Here is a 22,933-nt window from a genome sequence, read left to right as displayed (position 1 = left end):
TTACAAGCATCTCCTACTCCTCTGAAGATCAACAATATCGAATTATCCAGTGAAATTGTACAAAAACCTGACGTAGTGACAGGCATATCTCATGTCAAATAGACAGACACCACAGCAAAAACACGACGAACGATTACGAGTAAAAACGGCAAGGCGGGCGCTCGCGACAAATGGGGCATGACGGTTCGAGTCCCGGTCCGGCACACATTTTCACTGTCGTCAGTCCACTCTACAGCTGATGCTTGTCCATATTCGCAATGGCAAATGCATTTCATGTATCAAGTGACCAAAGCAAATAGGAAAACTGCTACAGTCTGCACTTACTTGTGGTAGTCTATGGAGGCCTACAGTAGTTCTACAACTTTGCTGAAGCCTTAACACAAACACTTATGTCACAGACCTTCTATGGTACACTAGCGAGTCTAAAAACGATAGTATTCACACTTATTCCAGTATAACCCATAATTTGACAAGTCAATCATTTATTATTGAAAACGAAATGGGCCACAGGATTATGCTGAAATTGCAACAGAAACAGCGATTTATTTTCAAACGACTTTCAAGCTTTTTCTTCTTTCTCTTGTTGCCATATTAAAATTAGTTTCACTTGTCAAAATACAGCGATATTTACATAATTTCACCTCAAAAACGTGCTAACATGGTTAAAATAGTGACAGAATGCTGAAACAGTCCGTTACCAAACAAACAATAGCTTATGAAAAGCTCACGCTCTGAATGCAAATAAATGTGTGATTCCTTTACTTATGTTATTGTAAACCCATACTAATTCTCATTTTAGCAGCTAGGAATGGCCCTTAATATAATTGAAAAATTTTATTGACAAAATTCTAAAGTTACTCGCACATAACACTAGATAAGAGAGTTTTACATGTTAACTTTATTAAAAAACACTCTAGATTGCATGCTATCATTTGTTAAAAAGTCGTTGAAGTAACTCAAGACTTTTACGAGATATGAGGGATGTTACGAACATTTCTTTTCACTCTGTCATTTGCACGGGTGATCAGAAGTGAGTGCATTACATTTTCTCTGGACTGTAAATAGACAATCCTGCCTCAAATTTAAAGAAGAATTCAATATGTTACCTAAATTTAGTTCAGAGCAATGTATGACGCAACCTGCACCAAATGAAAACTTATAGTGAGCCCAATTTTTCATTGCAAACTGATCGAATTTTGTGCAGTAGCTTATTTAATGTCCAAATATCACTAGTCCTACGACCATTAACTGAAGGATAGGCACTTCATTGTAAAGCTGCTGAATGAGGCTCCGAGATCAGAGAGGATCATCTTTGCACCAAATAGTTTCCTTCAAATGGTTCGGGAAACATTGCAGAGTAGGCAGCATGCACATTCCGCCACTGCCGCAGTGCAGTTGAAGTGGACAGAGGATGTTTCGCTCGTGACGGACAAAGTGGCCGGCTAGTTGGCTGACAGCAGACTGTGGCGGCCACCCCTCCAGAACCGATGTGTGGACTCTCCCAGAGTCTGAGGACGGGAATACATTTCTGCACAGGGGCCAAGTGTCCTAGTGCGATCTCAACCTTTCACAGCCGATCAACGTACCCCACCGGACCAGTACAAACATCCAGATAGTCACACACATCCCACCACTTTCAGTGCAATCTGCAGCTGCTGCAGTCACCACCGCTGCTAGGCAGCGTTCCAGTTGGCCAAAAGTTTTTGGAAAGGGAGATACGCACATGGAATCGTTCACAAACCATCACAAAAGAGATCAGATTACGTATTTCGTAAAATTTACTAAAATACGACATTTATGAATTAGAAACTGTAAGTGATCAATTATTTTGTGCACTTAATCTGAAACTGAACACATACATTTTCTTACATGACTTATTTCCTCAGGTGTGGAACATTTCTGAGTTGTGAGATGGATGTGAAACATTCGCAGAAAAATTTTCAACATTATACAGTATATTTTGAAAGACGTAGATAACCGTGACTCAATTACGAACAGTTTCAGGACAGCTGTTTCAGAGGTGAAACATTCACAGGATGATCCACTGGAAATGATCGCTGTTTCAGCGTTTCTCTCTAACCTATTGCAGGTTTCGATAATTTTAGTGATAAAATGAGTTCGCTATTAGACCGGTAACGTTAACCAAAGATATTGCATAAAATTTCAGTTTTATTCAATATTCTTTATCCATAGCTCGTCAGGAAACTAGCCTGCAGTTCGAAGAATCGAATGACATGACAGAGAGGTATTTATAGAGAAGATAGTGAGAGGGCTGTAATCTATCCTCATATTATTCAATATGTACACTCGGCAACCAGAAAAAGGGAACTAATGGGGAATTTAAGAAAAGGAATTGAAGTTCTGGGAGAAGAAATAAAAACTAAGGTTTCTCTCTGATTCATCCTGTCAGAGATGGCAAAGAATTCGGAACGGTGCGTCAATGAATTGAGGTTATACGACGAACATCTGAAAAAGGAAACAAGGTGATGATGTGCAAATTAGATTAGGAAATAATACAATAAAGTTAGAAGATGAGTTTTGCTATTTGGGTTCAATATAACCGATGATGGCAACAGTAATACGTAGACTGGTAACAGTAAGAAATTCATTTCTGAAAAAAAAAAATTATGTTAACATCTAACACTGCTCTGGCTTGGTGCAAGGTGCCTTCGCGAGGTCACAGCAGCGATCGGACAGTGGTTGCAAGTAACGATTTCCACTTGGCCACGGCTTCACAGCGAGACAGCCGGCCGAGGGCAGAGCTAGGGGAGACAGGTCTTGACCGACAAACCGGGCAGACGCACCTGTAACTATGTCCCACTATGGAGTGCTAAACATACAGTCCACTTTTACCAACCACGTACTTTTATTTTCAACCGCGCTTCTTTTACACGTATATGGACTAGTCTGAACTATGGAAAGAGAGAGGCAGCGCGGAAGTACCTCGCGTTTGGCGGTTGCCTACAAATATAACTTTACTTGTCAGGGAGGCTTTTCTGAACTTATTTCTCTAGAATTTACAAGCAACCCCTCGAGGGCGGGGTCGCAAAAGGCCTGTGATCTTTATGACAGTCGAAATCCCACATACGATTTTCTCAGAATGGAACCCAAGGATTATCGCAGAGTGAGAAAAAAGTGGCAGATCAAACATTATCGTTTCTGCAAGATGAATCAGTGGAATGTGTGGTGTCGTGTGCGCTCGACTGTGCGGACAATGTACTTGAGGAGTGTAGTGATGATAGGTGCTCAATAAGTGAAAGTGATTTTGAAACAGGTGTTGAGCCCTATAGTTCATCATCATTGTCTGTCGTCGTGGATCATGGGCCTAAATACTGGGGAGGTCAGGAAACATTTTGGAAAATCCTCTTTCCTTTCATGTAGCCATACCTAACCACCCGCCAGGTTAGCCGAGAGCGCTCATGCGCTGCTTCCTGGAATCGGGTAGCCGCGCCGGCCCCGGTTCGAATCCGCCCGGCGGATTAACGACGGCGGTCGGTGTGCCCGGCCAGCCTGGATGTGGTTTTTAGGCGGTTTTCCACATCCCCCTACGTGAATACCGGACTGGTCCCCACATCTCGCCTCAGTTACACGGCTCGCAGACATTTGAACACTTTCGCACTATTCCATGGATTACACTAATCGCAGAGAGTTGGGATACACAAATTCCGTCCAGAGGGGTACAGGGTGGCGGCAGGAAGGGAAACCGGCCACCCCTTCCACTAACATCACCAAATCCGTTTAACCGTGCCGACCCTGCCAACCTGCGGGAAAAAGACAGAAGCGAAAGAAAGAACCTAGCATCCCTAACCACCGCAGCTACTACTACTACTACTACTACAAGACGACGACGACCACCACCATAACTACTACTACTGCTAAAGACACTCACTTTTATTTACAAACGAACTAACAGATTGAGCGTTTGAGAGTTGTTACTTGTAACAAGCAAACTCGATGTACCTTCTTCTTCCCGAATCATTCGACGACATCGTCATATCTTCTATCTCGGCTTCCAAGTATTCGCTGTACTGGTTTTTCAACTGACGTCCAAGCAAGAGCTGATAAGCGATCCTGGGCCACACTGTTCCCCAAATACGTTTTTACGCGTTTAAGTCAATGAAAACTCCTATCAGCTCAAACACTTGTAGCACGAATTGAAGCATTTCGACAAAACAGTTTGAAATCTTCTGGAAGATTTTTATCTACCCCATTCTCAATCATTCATTTGCTAACGTCTCCTAAACTGACAGAGCGCAACTGCGAGCGACTGAAAGACACACCACAATGGATGCTGAGAACTAATGGCGAACTGAACATGTAGACATACCTATGCCTAATATAACGAAGCATCGCCTAATATAACGAATAGAAGTTCATCATCATGTGAAAATCTTGTTTGCAGCTGTGTTACAATATTGTCCAATACATCCAAGTACACCTGTTTGAATTCTCTGTCGAGAATTGCCGTGCGTTTGGAAGACTGGTGGAAGAAATTCTTACAGGTATTATACAAGAACATCTCTACCGCAAAACTAAATTTAAGGGGGGTAGGACGTCAAACGGGCTGACTTGGAGCAGGAGAGGCACCAGAGGACATTTTAATTTCCACTGTCTATACTTTTACAAGTAAATTCATAAAACTATGTCAGCATGACCAGGAAGGATTCAGGATTCACACTCGTAGCAGCGGAAGTTCAAAAACATAACAAAATAATTTTTTTTACATGTGAAATGACATCATTTTTTCACTTACTATTGGCTGATTTTTGCTATAGGTACACTTTTCTTCATAAGTAAGAGAGGCAGTTCGATGAATTTTGCACAGCATGCAAACCATACTTACAGGTGTGTGAAACTCTAGAATCTTTTTAATTTATGAAAAAATGAATGAGCTGTTACGTTTTAACCTTTATGTTTAGAAAAAAAATCAAATTTTTTAGTTCATTATCTCAATTTTTACCACAGTTTTTAATAGATTTGGAAAATTCTAGAGTTTATTCACCTGTAAGTATGGTTTGTATGCTGTGCAAAATTCATCAAAGAATCTCTCTTATTTCTGAATAAAAATGTACTTATAGCAACAAATGCAGCCAATAGTAAGTGAAAAAATGATGAAATTTTATATCTAAAAACAATTATTTTGTTATGTTTTTGCACTTCCACTGCTATGAGTTTGAATCCTGAATCCTTCCTGGTCATGCTGACAAAGTTTTATGAATTTATTTGTAAAAGTATAGACAGTAGAAAATAAAATGTCCTGTGGTGCCTCTCCTGCCCCAAGTCGTCCCGTTTGACGTCCTACCCCCCTTAAGAAATTCTTACTGGTGTTATACAAGAACAGCGCTGCCGCAAAACTAAATTTCCACGGCCCATTTAGGTCTCCTTATTCACTGCACACGCGACAACTAACATTAAAAAGAAACCCTGAGGGGCACTACCACAGCTGCTGGCCTCCCGTACCCCCCAAGCGCGCCGCTGTGTGTCTACGACAGCCTCCATCCCTTCTCCTGTTCGTGTAGTGACGTCAGGTTACCATGGCAACCCAGCGTTTGCAGGCGACGTGGAAAGGTTCTGGCCTCCCGGGCACATGCTTCGCGCCTCCAGCTGCTTTCGCATTTTGACTTGCTCTTTACTCCTGAGGGTTTAGAAGAAATGCTGACGAAGGTGCATAAAGGTTTACTGTGAAAGCAACTACTCCTGCTACTACTACCACCACAGAAAAGTGAGCAGGTCCAACCCCGTTTGCCTCCTCTGATCAGCCGCCACTGCTCGTCCAACATGGAGCCGCAAGTCTCGTCCCTAGTGAAACGTAACAAAAAGAACATTTGTTGTCCGAGGAGCGGGTGCTAAACATAATTACGTACACGGAAGATCATCCACAGCATAGTAAAAAAACAATTATGAACAGTTTCCGAATAAGATTGTAGCAATATTACCGTGTTGTGCATAAGAAAACCTACGGATATTCAAGGGAGGACAAGATACACTTGTTACAAAGAACCGATGTTTGAGCATTTGAAGGACAATCGATACAGTTTACAGGATGTGTATGACTGTGATCTTCTACGTTATGCACAACAAACTGCACGCGGCGTAGGTTACAATGATTTGAAGGGAAGCAGTGGACGATTGCATAACTTCAAACATAGCTACAGAATTGCGATATGTAAGATAATGAAATTTCAAACAACGCGTCCAACTGATGATACACGGCAAACTGCGGAATCTAGCTGAAAATCTGTAGGTGAGATAGACAAACTCATCCCATCGTTCAGCAAATAATTTGTTTTCAAGTCCGATCAATCGAGGTTTGAAGAAGAAAAGCATATCAAAGAAACCCTGGAGATTAGATGAACCAAGACAGTTGTATCGAGACCACTAACATCAGTATCTTAATGCATTTGTAAACAATTATATCGACTGTTAATCTGCATGGTGAATTGGCTGGAAAGTTATTTACTGTACAACCAGAACTTGGAGGTGTTCTGCCCCCCACGATTGTTTCTCGTGTTTGTGTTCTTGCAAGGGCAGTAGGGAACATTTAGGTCACAGCAAGCAAGAGTGGCGAAACGGGCGTAAGAGAACTACAACTGTGGCATTGTGGCGGATACAGAAAAACCTCAAGGAGGGGGGCGCTAGAGATTGCTTGAGCTACCTTTCCTTTTACTTTAATGAAAAATAAAAAGTCACATGCAAAATTTACGAAAGTTTTATTTAAACTGTTTAATACGGCGGTGATGGTCTCCCGCATCGTTCTCCTACACTCTGTCAAGAAGCATCTGACTTCATTTGCTTTCCATACACATATACAAGACAATGCCATCTTATGACATAACGAAAGTTACAAATGCGGTTCTTTTCCATAAATGATGAATTCTATACGCCTATTCTTCCTGGCAAATTGGTTAATTACATCGTCAATAGGATAATCAATTTAAGTAGCTTCCTATTCGGCGAATAGTCCGTATTTATAACGCTACGTATCGAAGGTTCTCTGTAGAAGAAAACAGTAGAATATTCGCGTCTTTTCTCGAACAAATGCCAGACAGAATAACGTGTCGAGATCACTAGAATGGCCGCGACTTTTCTCGTAGGTATGTGTTAGTTATCTATGTGCCAGACAGAAACGTATAAAATACGATGACGCTGACACGCGTGTTACATAGGAAAGTACACTAGTCGATAACTCAACTTAGTCGAGTCGACTGACGAAAGAAACGAACGAATAGCGTGCCGGCTGATTGGTGGGGGCGGCGGCGCGGGTGGCAATGCGGCCGGCCCCGCAAGGGTGGGGGGTGGGGGGGGGGGTGGAGAGGGGGAGGGGGAGGGCGCGCTCCCCATGTGTATCCGCCACAGGCATGAGCAGTACTGCTTTTGGCCAATAGCTGGTCAATGTAACTTGCCTTTGCTTGGTTGCTGATCTGCGTATGAAAATACTCCTTTAGGACAAACTACTCTTCCTGAAAACTGTGTGACATTGCTGTTTTGTAGCACCCGAAACCATTGGACAAACTCAGACTCTCGATGTTTGTGTGACATTGCTGTTTATAGCACCCGAAACCATTGGACAAACTCAGACTCTCGATGTTTGTTTCTCCCGTACCTATAAAACATGTTATCGCACTATCTGCAGCTACACCTTACAGAATAGCCAGTTCACGATAAGCTCCCGACAGTGTGTTTCGCATTCGATTGCATGCCATCACATTCCGCGATTTCTCATCAGCCCATTACACCAATATAATCCTATATCCATTTTTTAAGACCGAATACCCAGCTGAACGTCGTGCACGGTTCGTAACTCCCAAGGGGTTCGGCTTCGATCTTCATAGTACGGACCTTTGTGGTCACTGTGTCGCGCCATTTTTCATTCGGTCCATTTTCTGCCGCCCTCCTGGTGCACATGGCGAGTAATTAGCAGCTAACATTTTTCCTGTCATAATTGTTAACACAACGCTTTCAAATGAGCGTTACTCTAAGGTAAAACCTGTGACCTCGCACTCAAGGCGTTCCTTCTTAACCTTGTAGAAAAATGAAACGTGGGCGAAAGGCAGTGCAGACGAGAAAAGAATAGAAACACGTGAACTCTGGTACTACAGAAGAATGCTGAAGGTTACGTGGACAAAGTCAGTTGATAATGAAGAGGTTCTTAATCTAATAGAGGAGAAAAGAAATTTGTAGCCTGACTTGACTAATAGACATCCTGATGCATCAAGGAATAGTTCACTTGGAATGGAGGGAAGGGTGTGCAGTAAACACTGTAGGAGGTGACCGTAGGTGGATTCAGGTTGCTGTGGTTGTGTGCGGATTAGGAGGCTCGTAAGTATAGACCACCGTAACGAGGGGCATCAAACCAGCCCTCGAAATGGAGACCACCGCCATAAGAACATCAACCGAACATTATATCCAACATTGGCGAGTTTCTACACAAAAAATTGGTACACTATCGGAAAGAAGTTCCTCATTTTGACATGTGTGTTGTAAAGATTAATTATTTGTGTGATCACCTGAGTAAACCTTTTAATACTCTACTGCTCTAATTACTCAAATGAAGCACTAACGTACAATATTATTAATTAATAACGAAAGCATCGGAGAAGGCCTTCTGCTTTTCCAAACAGGCAGCCTGGAGAGGAACTGCAACTTTTGTGGCTGTGTTGACAGGAACGACGGACTTCATCGGCATCAACACGTACGGAACCGGTCTGGTGACGTTGGGCGAGACGGGAAGCATTCCGTCCTTCGCTCACGACCAGGGCGTCATCGTGTCCAGGGATCCTTCCTGGGTTGTCGGCGCCAGCGGCTACGTCTACGTAAGGAATCATGCTTTCTCAGGTTTACAACACAAAGTGCACAACAGATACTTTGCTTGTACCATCTTCTTGTTCGTGTTGTGTTACGTGGCTAGACTTGCTTACCTGATTAAACGTAACTGTAGACATGCCAATAACTTTCTGCTAAATGCTGCGTTTGTTTATGTTTACGTCTGATAAAAAATGAAAATGAACGAATAAATGATGACGGTCGTTGATAGTGCTGCAGACTGGACAAACGGAGCACTGCAGAATAATTTCCGCAGCTTGTTATTGTGTTGTTGGAGTCTTATGGACACGGGCAATAAACTACGCACACTTGTGCGAAAGCTGATGTCAATAATGGCGAAGACAGTCCCCAAAACACACACACACACTTTTTGCTGCGGAACTTGATGCCAGAAACCACAGTCTCTCGCTTGCAGACAGCACGCCTTATGCCCTGAGGGCGTTCAAGTATTTTTTCCGGACGTGCTCGAAATACGGGGTTAGACAATTAATAGTATAAAATGTGAATAAGTTGAGGCATAATTGAGGTATTTATTGTTGGTTTGTTTCTACAAGTATGGCAACTCAGAATATTTTCTATGTTTGCTTGCGGCATTTGGTACCGTGTGCACATGCGAGCACCTGCTTTGTTCACGTAAACGCGCTTCAGTATCCGTGTGGTGTCCACAGCAGAAGGTATCCTGCGTGCTTTCTTTCGCGGAGAGAACCACAACATCCTCGTGACTTGGTATTTCAAAAAGGTGGCGCACCAAGTCATTTTGCGAAGTCTGTGAGGGATTTCTTGGATCGCAGATTGCTGGGTCAGGAAATGTAGTCTATCGCTTGCTTGGCCCCCCAAGAATTAACTGTACCAGGAACAGGCCGAGGTCCATCAGATCTGCGCCATCGCATTCGTGCAGCTATCGCAAATTTTATGCTTGCAATGCTGCAAGTAATTTGGAGTGAAGTAGAATGCAAATTAGATGTCTGTCGCACCACTAACAGTGGCATATCGAGGTGTAATTAGGTCTGTAAAAATGCATTTTGAATTACAATACTTGCAGAAACATACCGTCAGTAAATATCTGAATTACTTCTCAAGTTATTACCTTTTTACATTATTATATGTTTAGCCCAGAAACACAGTACTTTCAACACTTATTTTACAGTCGCAGTTGTTGCTGTCAGAGTAACTTTTTGTCATAGTTAAGTTCGCATAAGGATCATAACTCTGAACACATCAAATATTAATTCATCACTCAAGTAATTGAATATATAAATGTGAAATATCATCGATCTAAGGCCAGCCTAAAGCATTTGATGGTGTGAATCACAACGTGTTCTCAGAGAAACTCCAAAATTGTACCAATTAATGGCAACTAATCATTATTTATCGTACCATTTAACAGAGAATTACTTAGGGCCGATCCATGCATCTAACTCACATTCTGTGATAAAGGGGTAATGGTTTCCCTTGCAGAAAATTCAATTAAAGAGGCTAGAAACAGACCAAAAGAGCAGTCACATAAACAAATAATTTTATCTCCTGGTTTCACAGAAACTTCAGGAAAAAAAATGCAATGTATACAAAATACGAGAAAGATGGAACTTCACCAATGAGAATAGGAAGTGGTGGAAAAACAATATGTAAAACAAATAATAACTGCTTTCTATGTGTCGTTCACCATTTTGCAAGATAAGTCTTTGAACTGATTTTCGAGGGCATGTAATATGCTGTTGACCTTCAATAAAAGCGTCCGGTAAATAATTTCTTTTGTCCTTCACTTTTATAGCACATTCCATTTACACCACTTTTTAGCAACATTTAGAAAACACCGATTAGTTTATAAATAATATGAAATTTATTCCGTCTTCAGTGACTGTAATAAACCATTATTAGGACCAGAAGAGTAGCGCTTTGTTTAAAGAATTTTCAGCGGTCAGTGTAACGATTGTGTTTCTCTGATAAATCGAGGTCTTAAACAATTCTTACCTTTAAAATGACCATTGTTACGTTTCTTGGCTTGCACGTTATTTCACACTTCCTTCTTCTGCACACAGGTGTTCGGTTTTTAGCACACTGCAGTGCATTGGAACACACTTCTTTTTCCTTTACGTGCGTTTATATATATATATATATATATATATATATATATATATATATATATATATATATACCGTTTTTCAGCTTCTCCTACCACCTTCACCGTCCTTTTATGCAACCCGATATGATTATAGCTGGGCTTCATAAACCAGTCGCGGGATTTTCCTATTCTCTCGATTACTACGCGAAAGCTACTTTTTGTAAGAAAGTTAGTATAGTTAAGTTTTGTACCGGGATACGTTTTCGCTGGAGGCCACGGTTTTCGAGTTATTCAAGAAAAACGCACAAACGTGACCTGCACCAAACACTCGTCCCTCGCGCTCCCGTGTTGCCGTGCAGTACTCATTTTCCTTTGCAGAATCGTAATAGCCTTACCACTTTTCTGTGCACTTTCGCTGTTAGATCCAAACACTCTGTTACGTAGATGAAATATGTCATACAGAGAAACAGCGAACACGAATCGGTACAATTAGGTTATCAAGCGCAAGGATCGTCTTCTACTGGCTTTGTTAACCGTAACCAGTACTTGAGCAGATGAGCCTAATGACAACACGTGCCATAAACACGCTCCCACCGATCGACGGACCGCCAATTTCGTTTGCAGCCCACGCACGTCCTGATCGGCTTCACTCAGCGCTTCCTATCGCTGGATGCGATTTGCACATAGTAAGTTCATTGACATTATGTTGGACGAGATGACGCTCGGTTTTACACAAAAACAGAACTTTGCCCAGGCTTTTACTATTATTTTGAACTTCCACTGAGACCATAATTTGCTAATTTATATTTCGGCTAAAAGCAAATACAGCTGCCTATTTCAGTGTCGGAAGCTGCCTTTAATTATTTCGAACAGTGTCGTTAAATCGATACACATGCTTTAATATCAAGGACAAAAATTCCAATGTACAAAAAGCGGAAGTGGAACAAGCAAGCACTTGATATTATTTATGGTGGGGTATTATCAAATTTGCCCGATTGGTCTGCGTTAACGATAAGTGACAAGTCTTCTCTAAAAAAAAGTGTGCCTTTTCCGCTATGTTAATTTCTTGGACAGCCGTTAGTCTGAACGACGATAATCACTTACGGTCGATACAGTACCAATAGCAAACAGGCATAACAACAATCACTCTCTAGCAAACAGTTCACTGTGTTTCCTCAAAACCAGAAAACATTCAACACAGTCTTTCTGAAACAGCGTTAAATATCGAAAACGTTGTCAGTTTACTTCAGTAATTGTTGTTTCGTTCAAATTTGTAGAACGAGATCACATCTAGTACGAATCCTAGTGACTTTTCTTAATCAAAAGAAATTATTTGATCTAATTTTTAAAGTAAACATTTTCGAAACCTGTTACACCGTGTATCGTGTCTCCGCAAACACAAACGTATCGGGGAAAATGACACCTTTCCTCCAAAAACACCCTTAACTCTTTATTTTTCCATTAATGGCTGCTTCAGCAACGTTAACTTACAAAACAGATTTGGAACAAAATTAAATCAGTGAGACGTATTTAATGAATATCTTAATTTCATCTGAGTTGCGTGTTACACATACCCGCATTACTTTTAATAAAGTATTACAAATAGTAAATAAAGGTAGTCTTAATTGTGTCTGTAAACTAATTTTTACTATTTGATAAATTATTATCTATAACTGGTGACTATTCTCGTTCAGCACGTCAACTGATATTACTTTTCATAAAAATATCGGATTGGCTTACTCATCAGGCAGCGGTGTCATTCTTCCATTGTGACAACATCTTCGAACAGAACATCTTCTTGGCAAGAATGTAACAGTCCTTTGTGACTCCCTCATTTCTATTTTTCAAGTTCATGATACTCCGAAGAACGAGCTAACCATCACTGTCGACTATCATCGAACGCACAATTAACTGTGGGCTGTTAAAGACTGACCGCTCATCGCGCGCCATTAGCTTTTTGACGTTTGTAGTTGTTTGACTGACGGAGGGCTGCCGTGTTTCTGCATTGCGTGCGATCACGCCACCGATCGCAACATATAACCATTGTACAGCTTTCGGTAAGGACCTTGCATGCTTTGCACAAATGTGGAAGTCAGTTAATCACAACTTGTCAGTAACCCATACAAGTCACATACGTGGTTTTTACGATGTACATACAGAATAAATAGGCATTAATAAACAGTGTACTAAATTATAGATTCCAACTAACTGATGAAGATTTAATAATTTCTCCGTTAATTTCTCGTGAGGTTTTCAAAGATTCAAAGATTAAAATATTAATTTCTTATCAATGCCATTTATGCCTCTCCTATTAAATTAACTATTAACCATTTGGAACTGTAAAAAATTTCATTTCATCTGAGAAACTAACACCGCTAAGTAGTTGTAAATGAGATAAGGATTCTGCAAATGCAAGTTTTATTTCCAAGAGTATATCGGTCATTGTATAGCGGTATATTTATTTATCGCCGTCATTTGTCTCTTCTGGACACACAGATGGTGCCATGGGGATTCAGGAAGCTGATGAACTGGGTATCCAACACGTACCCGCAGTACCCCATCATCGTGACTGAGAACGGCTTCAGCGACCTGGGCGAAACGCAGGACGACCAGCGTATAAGTTACCACGGCGTGAGTGACCATTTTCTCTTCCCCTGTGTCCAGTGTGTAGTAGTTCCATCAAAAGATTAAGAAATTGAGACCTGCAAGAATTATTATTACCGCCACTGTATGACTTACCTGTTTATTTTCTTCTCTTTTTAGCACTACTTGGCCGAGCTACTCAATGCAATCAATATTGACGGGAGTAACGTGATTGGGTACATGGCGTGGAGTATTATTGACAATCTTGAGTGGGGTCAGGGTTTCAGGTAAGCAAATACCGTCTATAAGGAACATAAATTTATTTAGGGTCTTGCGCAATAACATGAAGCTAAACAAAAATCATATACTTGTCTGTGTCTTAATGTCCATAAATTGTTGAAGTATGTTATTTTATTCTAGTAGCGAGGAGTAGCGCTACTAGGTTCAGAAAACCGATAACGGCTGGGAGAGTGTATATAACTACCGGTATTTCTTTTGTCTTCACATAAATTAATTTCGAAAACTTAGACATAACAAACTGACGTACAATTTTAACGTATTTTTTCTGTTCGCAACTAACAGTTCCGAAATTCCATTACACATTTGGGAGAAAAAGCTACATCTTTAAAAAGTTCAGACGTTTGCAAAGCTTTTCGTAAGCCATGAGTGATTTGCATAACCTGTTTCGTAAAAAGCCGGCGTTAGTGATTTACAGTTACTGTGAATAAGTAACATATCGTGTCACAATAGTTGCATTCACAGCGCCAGATTTGCATCTGGTGGTCAAAACTGGAACTAATTTTTTTTTTTCCAGCGTAAAGTGGTTCCACAGTAACACATTAGAATATCTACCAAGCTTCTCTGCCGTACTATAAGTACAGCCCACAATGAATCTATGTCAGTAGCTGCACTTTAATTAGGACCACCCGGCATTATCCTCTCCTGCTGAGTCTGTTTCTCCTGCAGGAAATGTGGGGCCTATCATCACTCGTCCATGTGACTGTGAATGGCGTGTCAGGGGTAGGTCTGGGCATCCTATATGGTGGATACAGAGGTCAGGAAGGACTCAGGACTAAGAAATGAGTTAGCGGTGGTGTCTTTCACTGAAACCGAAACTGAACCAGTGAGACTCGATTCACCTGTTGGGAAACCTGCTGCATCCTGCGCCAAGGGCCAGCGAACGCAAAGGGGTAGGGACCTATTAACCGTCGGCAGTTCAGATGTACCATTTAGGGAAATGGCAGCAAGAGATGGGAGGGAGCACCAGGTTCGCTCAGTGTGTATGCCTCGAGGCCTCATTCAGCATGCTGAAGAGGCTATTCCGGCAGCCGTTGAGGGACAGGGTGTAACGAAATGCAGACTGTGACGCACGTTGAAACACATTATGCCTGTTGTCTTCACTCATAAGTCATACTTGCATCTTTATTCCAGCGACAAGTAGAGAAGGTTGAGAATACCAGTTTTGCTCATGGACTTTCAGCTATGCTCACAGTCTGCAGCGTTGTCCCCAGAACAGCTCACGGCCCCCTGATTTCTGAAGCTAGTGGAAGGGTTGAACCAGAGATTGACGATGTTCTGTGAGTTCCTTGAATTGTGCCATAGGATGGAGAGTTGTAGGACCCACCTAAATGGGTCAGGTATGCAACACACATGAGAAACAGCTGTCCAGGTAGCTGACTGTGTGTGGAGCGCACACAAGGCTCTTTTTGTAGATCAGGCGAATCTTCATCCTATCCAGATAACGTTAGCTGTAGGAATCCCGGAAATAACGGAGTGAGATCCAAAGAAATGCCTTCCCGCTGGTGAGAGTATTAAAGTCCTAGTTATTAACTGTCTATCATCCGCAACAAAGAGGCAGAGTTTGAAGCTCTCCTAAAGGACATCAGGTTCTATATCCAGGACGTGGCTGGGTTAGCCCTTCTGTTCACTATAATCCATCGTAAATCCATTGAACAAAAGAGAGAGCGCAGCAAGTGGAAGAAAGCACAGGTGTCTCCTGTTTACAAGAATGTCACAGAATGTTTGTTAAAACGTTTAGCTGACAGTAGTAAGATTTTTGGAGAAATAGAGGTCAGAGTAATGGAGGCGGTGTATTGCTCTCAGTAGACAACAAACTCATATCCACTAAGATAGAAAATTAAAGCTGCATGTTAGATTGTTTGGGCAAGACTCAGTGTAAAGGGTGAGCATAAACTTACTTACAATAGGATCCTTCTATAGACCAACAATCTCACCTCCTGATGTAACCGAAAACTTTAAAGAAAACCTCATTTCGCTTGTAGATAAGCCCCCAATCATACTACAGTCATTGCGGGAGACTTTATTCATCCGATAGTCATTTGAGATAGTACAGCTCTGTGAGAGGTGGACCTGTGAAGCTTTACTGAATGCCTTCTCCGAAAACTACCTAGAGCAGGTAGTTCGGTGCTCTGCTCATGAGAGAAATATTTCAGACCTAATGGCATGAAACGACCTGACCTCTCTGAGGGTGTCCACATCGAAACCGGCGTCAGTGACCACAAAGCAGTTGTAGCGACAATGAATACCAAGTACGAAAGATAAACAAAAACAAATAGAAGGATTTATATGTTCAACAAACTACATAAAAAAGCACCAGCAACAATCTCAATGAGCAGATTGAAACTTTTACCTCAACACAGAAGCACGAAGAGGAACTATCGCTCAAGCTTAAAAGATTAGTTGACCATGCACTGGATAGAACAGTTCATGATGAGAGAGATCCTGCATGGCATACAATAACCGTAAAGAAACCTCTAAAATAAACAGAGAGTACTGCATAATAGATATAAAAGCAAAGGACTGTAGGTAGAGACATGCTGAATGAAACGTGTGTGGCAGTCGAAAAAGAACAACGCGAGAAGCCTTCAGTGACTACCGTAGCAAACTATTGTCGAAAGGTCTTTCACAAAACCCAAAGAAATTCTGGTCGTGTATAAAGGCTGTTAGTGGCACCAAAGTTAATGTCAAATCACTCATGAACAAGAAGCGAACTCAAATTGAGAGTAGCGAAGCAAAAGCAGAAATCCTTAACTCCCCTTTGCAAAAGAAAATCCAGTGTATTGTCCCAATTCAATCCCCGTACCACTGAAAACATGAGTGAAATAGATATTAGTGTCAGTGGTGCTGAGAAACATCTCACGTCGTTAAAAGTAAACAAAGCCCAAGGGCCCGATGTAATCCCTATCAGACTCTACACCCGGCTTGCGGCTGAGTTTGACCCTCTGTTAACTATAATCTATTGTAAACTCCTTGAATAAAATAGGGTGCTCAGCAGCTAGAAGAAAGCACAGGTCAAACCTGACTACAAGAAAGGTAGCAGAAGTGATCCATGTAACTGTCGTCCAGTATCCTTGACATCGATTTCATATTCTGAGCTCAAACATAATGAGGTATCTCGGACAGGACCGCCTCCTCCACGCCAATCAGGATGGATTTCTAAAACTTGAATCACGTGAAAGCCAACTCTCACATTTCTCACATCACATCTCGAAATCCGTGGATCAAGGCAGTCACGTAGATGCAGTATTTCTCGATTTCCGAAAAGCATTTGACTCAGTACCACACCTACTCTTATTATCAAAAGCACATTCGTACGGGGCAACAATCGAAATTTGTGACTGAACTGAGGATTTCTTGGTAGAGAAGACGCAGCATTTTATATTGGATGGAGAGACATCGACAGGTGTGGAAGCAACTTCGAGTGTAGTCCAGGAAAGTGTATCTGGTCCTTCGCTATTCACGCCGTATATTAGTGGGCTTGCGGACAATATTAATAGTAACCTCAGACTTTTCGCAGATGATGCTTTTTTTTACAATGAAGTACAGTTTGAACAAAATTGCTCAAATATTCAGTCAGACCTTGATAAGATTTAAATGTTCAGAAATATGAAATAGCTCTCTTCATAAAACGAAAAAACATAGTTTCCTATGAATATAATAGCAAGGAGTCACAGTTGGAATCGATAAACTCCTACAACTGCCTAGGTGTAACACTTAACAGAGACACGGAATGGAATGATCACATGAGCTCAGTCGTGGGTGAATGAGGTAGTAGAGTTCGCTTTAGGGAAAAACAATTAGTCTAGAAAGGAGAGTGCTTACTAATCACTCGCGTGACACGTCATGGAATATTCTTCAAGTTTGTGGGACACACACCAAAGATATTGAACGTAATGGGCAGCACAAACGGTCACAGTTTGTTTGACTCGCGCGAGAGTGTCACTGAGACGTTGAAAGAACTGAACCAACAGACGCTTCAAGATAGACGAAAACTATCCCGGGCAACTCCACTAACAAAGTTTTAGGAATCGGTTTCAAACGATGACTCTAAGAAAGTAGTACAACACCACAATTTGCTCTCATAGGGATCCTGAGGACAAAATTAGATTAATTACATCGCTTACAGAGGCATTTAAACAATTCTTCCCGTGCTCGAGGTGTAAATGGATCGGTATAAAACCCTAACAGCTGGCACATACCCTCCGCCATGAAATCCACAGTGGTTCACAGCGTACATATGTAAATATGGAATTGGGTGTAGATATCAGAAGATAACACACCAAAGCCAACGGAGCCGAAGGTGGGAATATTGGAGAAATGTCGTACAGACGAGAATACCTGATATAAGCAGAAAACGGATGGAAATGCTACCACTGACCGATAAAACGAAGTACATTTTCAGCAGTTGTATAGACATATTTCAAATGCCAAACTTTAAGGTTTGCCAATGACAACATAATTCTCTAATACACGCTAAGTACTTTGAAGATAAACTCAGTGGAACGGATATTGTCAAGGAGAGACATTATAAGATGAATCTCTAGAGCAGCAAAATAAGGGGAATGAATGGAGTGTCGCCGAATTAAATCGGACGATACTGAGGGAATTAGACTAGGATATGAGAGGCTAAAATTGGTAGATGAGTTTTGCTATTTCGCTACTAAAATAAATGACGTTTTCAGAAGTAAAACGGATATAAAATAGATAGCTACTGCCAATAGCAAGAAAGACACTCCTTAAAAAAATTTAAAAAAATATGCAAACACGTTATGTAAATTTAAGTGTTAGGAAGCCTTTTCTGAAAGTGTTTGTCTGGATTGTAGCCTTATGTGGAAAGGAAAGATAAACAGTAGAGAGAGAAGGAAATCAAAGCTTTCGAAATTTGGTGCTTCAGAAGAATGGCGAAAATTAGATGGGTAAATCGACGAATGAGGTGCTGAATCAAATGGAGGAAAAAAGAAATGTGTGGCAGAATTTGACTAAAAGAAGAGTAATAATACTAGTTCCATCGTGAGCAACCAGTGGAGGGATGTGTGAGGGATGGAGGGTAGAAATTGTGGAGGGATGCATCCTCTTGGTTACAACAACAGGTCCATGTGGATGCAGGCTGCAATAATTACGCAGCGATGAAGAGACTTACAGAGGGCAGACTAGCTTGGAGAGCGGTCTCAAACCAGTCTGTGGTCCGAAGACCATGACAACAAGGTAAACTGAAAACCAGGATCGGTATGCACGCCTTCTGAACCCACTCGATGAGACAGTACTTGAGAAGAGTCCTGTGAAGCGAAGGAGAAACTGAAAACATCTTTGTTTAGGCCAATGCACTCAATCACAAATGTGCTTTGGCACTTGGGAGCGAATGAACAAAATCTTATCTGACTTCCACCCATTCTCGTGTCAAAAGTCCGAGCTCGTGGTCTTGCGGTAGCGTTCTGGCTTCCGGCGCATCGGGTTTCGGGATCGATTCCCGGTGGGGTCAGGGATTTTCTCTGCCTCGTGATGACTGGGTGTTGTATCATCATTGACTCGCAAGTCGCGGAAGTGGCGCCAACAAAAAGGACTTGCAATACGGCGGCAAGCAAGCCCCGCAAGGGGCCTCCCGGCCAACAAAGCCATACGATCATTTCATTTTTTTTTTTTTTTCATGTGAAAAGAAATTTTACCTGGAAATCTATTTCGATTTATGAGCGTTCTGTAGCTGTACTAGAATAAAATTGTGACTGAAACACGCCAGTCACGGGATGCTGCTTAGCCAGGCTCTCTCTGCCGACAGCACACCGCAAAACCTACCTCAACTGACGAGGTAGTGATGGTTCCCAATGAAAACCATCGAATCAGTTGGCTGTCGTTTTACGTATCTGTTGCATTACAGTTCATTCATTTCTTTCGCATGAAAGCAGTCTCTGCGAGGAGATGCTCCAAATGAAAACAAACAGTTGACACAATCCGGTGGTGTTACGAGTACTGACTGAGTTACTCATCCTTTCTTTCCATGTGAAACCAGTCTTCACTTTTTCTGTCGGTTGAAGCATGTATTCATTCGTTCATTCAGCTGAAAGCAGTGCTTAGTAGTTTAGTTGACTGTGTTATCTAGTTATTCTTCTGAGTGAAGTCTGTTGTGCTTTCTTTAAGTGAAGTAAAGCAGTGGTATACAACAGAAACAGGGGTACACAAGGAGACATTTCAATGGGTACGTCAAGATTGAAGTAAACAATGTAAATATTTATTTCATTATGCACTGAAAGATTAATTGTTGTTTTCACCATTTAAAACTTACAGACTGTTGTGTATTCCAGGTGCTATTTAATAATGAAATGCATGCATAACTAATAAAGCAGCTTCGTTGGAAGTACAAAAGCTGAGCAAGCATAAAGGGGTACACAAAGAAAAAAGGAATATTGCCAAAATTTGCGACTGTTTGCATTCTGTTTTACTGAAGGAAAGCGTGAGGATAAAGAAATTAATCCAGCAAGCAAGCAAGCAAGCGCATGAGTGACGCCTCGTGCTGCTGCCTGGGCCAGGGTAGCAGCCGGCGCGAGGAGGTGGCCAGTCGCCCCTGGCGTAGGTCCCGGCACTGCTGTGCCGAGCCGGACAACACGCCACCTCCTCGCGCCGGCTGTCTTTCTGGCCCAGGGAGAAGCAGGAAGAGGCTACGGCGGCGGCGCCACGCGGCCCCGCCTGCAACACTCGACGAAAAAGGGTGAATGAATGAAAAAAAACCCAGAGGCTCAGTGGAAACGTTCATATAATTAACATTCATATACCTGGAATAACCAGTTGTCTCACATTAAGTGAAACCACTCAAGCCAGGAGAATGTGTCCATTCATTTTGGATGTCTTTTTTTTTTTCATTAGACAGAAAAAACTACCTGAAAGAAAATAACAACCGATTGTCCAATCGGATGTTGGAAAAAGTCCCAGACGAGGCTCTGCACCTACGCCCAGTAATGGCAACACTGTGAACACGTGGACTCTTCGGAAGAAGAGATGCAGTTGCCTATTGTCTGGCCCCTACCACTCCACTCATTCAAACTCAGTCACAAAATTATTCTAATCAAAGTATAGCTTTTTTCAGGTAGGCCACAATAAAAAAAAGAACGTTTCTATCTAAATAACACAGTCTCTCATCTCTCATTACCAGACTAAGAAGCATGCAAGCTTCTCCTGTATACCCTAAAAATCTCAGCCTGCTTCGTCACACTAAAGACGGATTTTGTTTCTGCAGCATCTGTAGGTGACATTACAATTCATGTCTGAAGGACGTTGTAACATGCACACATGCATGCTGCACGTCTGAAAGACATCGTAATGTTACATACAGAAACTGTATAAAGACAAACATTCTGAAACACATTGGTCTATCTGCCTCCAAAGGCATACTAAAATTTCTCTCTTCTTCTGCAGGAATCACAGAGTGCGAGTGTGGGTAATATGGACAATATGACATATGATGGTTTGTGTCTGTCTTGGAAGTATGCATGGATAGTCAAAGTTATTAAGGCGACCTCTTGTGTTTAGAAGGAAATCCGAGTTCGAGTCCAGCTCTGGCACAAATTTTCATGTCATTAAGATGCACACAAGATTCACAATTTAGGAATCCATTTCGTAACATTAAAACTGTTCTCTAACATTTGAATTCCATATTTCGTTAACAAGTACTTTCTGCTTTGCAATAATTACCGAACCACCTTGTATAAATTACATAAGCCAAAATATTCAAAAAAGAAAAACCTGAAAAAATCCGATGAATATCTGCTGTCGAAGTCACCAATACTGTAACACTGGACTCAGAAATATCACAAACTTTACTATATTACTTTAAGAGTATATAACCTATATTGTTTGTAATGATAATTGTCCACTGTGTTATCTTTCTCTGCCTCCAAAATTCACACTATGTTTGTATGACGTCAGCATGAGTAATTTTGTTTGCTTGCAGGCCAAGGTGGGGAGTTTTTAAAGTGGACACTGACGATCCAAACCTACCCAGAAGCCCGAAGGCATCGTCAGAGTTCATGGGCAACATTTATACGACCAGGACTGTGCCCTTGGAGTATTTCAACAGCACTCGAACGACATGATGTTCATAAACTGGTCCATGTTTATACTGTCAATTTTGTACTCTGTATTGATTAACACTGTAATAAATTCTTTTAAAAACCTGTATATTTTGTGTGTCTTTATTAAACTATCAGCAGCTAACATATGGTTCTAACTCAGTTCTTTCGTGGCCAGAATGACAGAGCCCCTTGGTACATATTGTCCAGAGTTTGCAGTTGCTTACACTCATGTGTGTTCTATGGATTGCACACCAGGAACGTTAACTTTTAATATGGTTATCACGATATTCACCTTGGTATATACTTTACCCTCAACTTATAAAATGTTTCAATAATCAAATTACCAATGGGAAGATACCATTACTTACTTCAAATGTGGATAACATTCTACTTTGAAAGACAGCAAGTCGGTAGCAGAAACCTAGTTCATTTGCTCACAGTAAGAAAGTTGTGATCATGGTGAAGACTACGACAGTAGTGGGTCAATGTGGATTCTGACACACTTCTAATATCAAATTAATTGTATAAATTAAATAATTGGTCAATTAATTACTCCATCCCCTGATGACATCATGGGTGTTCCCTAGCCAGCACATGAGTCACCCTCAGCGAACTCTCAATACCCACTCCTACCCCTCCCCTCCCATGAAATGTCCAAAATAATGGCCTGAGAACAAATGGCGGAAAATTTAAATTTACTAGCAGGAATATCAAATTTTGTGTGTTCACCATGCAGTTCAGAGACCAGCTGACCCAATTTGTAACACCAACACCAGACAGCACTGTTTGCCACATCCACTCCCATTCCCCATCCAATTTACCTGTTACCTCCAGTCTAGTCCAGCAACATCTACTGGGTGTATTGCGTACCCAAAGAGCCAGCCAGCTGGGGAGCTGCCGCCCACGACAGACCAAGCTGACCCTCTACTTCCTGCCACCTGAGCACTGCTGCTGCCATCCACAGCACAATGCAGCCTGACTCGGGCTAACTGCAGCCCCATACCTAATATACAATCCTAAGTCTAAAAAAATATCTGAAACACAGATGTTGTTTTGTCAGTACACCTCAAACTTCTCACATGAAATGTGGATTCGTCCCGTTTAT

The 22,933-nt window shown here is 41.6% G+C and overlaps 1 protein-coding gene across 1 annotated transcript in view; it reads left to right on the top strand.

Moving 5' to 3' along the window:
• LOC126413273 (myrosinase 1-like) overlaps positions 1 to 21,849 on the top strand; it is a 66,108-nt gene extending 44,259 nt beyond the window's left edge. Inside the window, exons 8-11 of the mRNA XM_050083173.1 lie at positions 8,665 to 8,813; positions 13,382 to 13,516; positions 13,649 to 13,755; positions 21,708 to 21,849. Of these exons, the coding sequence (XP_049939130.1) occupies positions 8,665 to 8,813; positions 13,382 to 13,516; positions 13,649 to 13,755; positions 21,708 to 21,849 (533 nt within the window). The remainder of the gene's footprint in view (positions 1 to 8,664; positions 8,814 to 13,381; positions 13,517 to 13,648; positions 13,756 to 21,707) is intronic.
• Positions 21,850 to 22,933: the final 1,084 nt, after the last annotated feature.

Source organism: Schistocerca serialis, chromosome 7, assembly GCF_023864345.2.
Source record: "Schistocerca serialis cubense isolate TAMUIC-IGC-003099 chromosome 7, iqSchSeri2.2, whole genome shotgun sequence".
In the NCBI taxonomy this organism is placed as follows: Eukaryota; Metazoa; Arthropoda; class Insecta; order Orthoptera; family Acrididae; genus Schistocerca; species Schistocerca serialis.
This window is presented reverse-complemented; position numbering and strand designations above follow the sequence as displayed.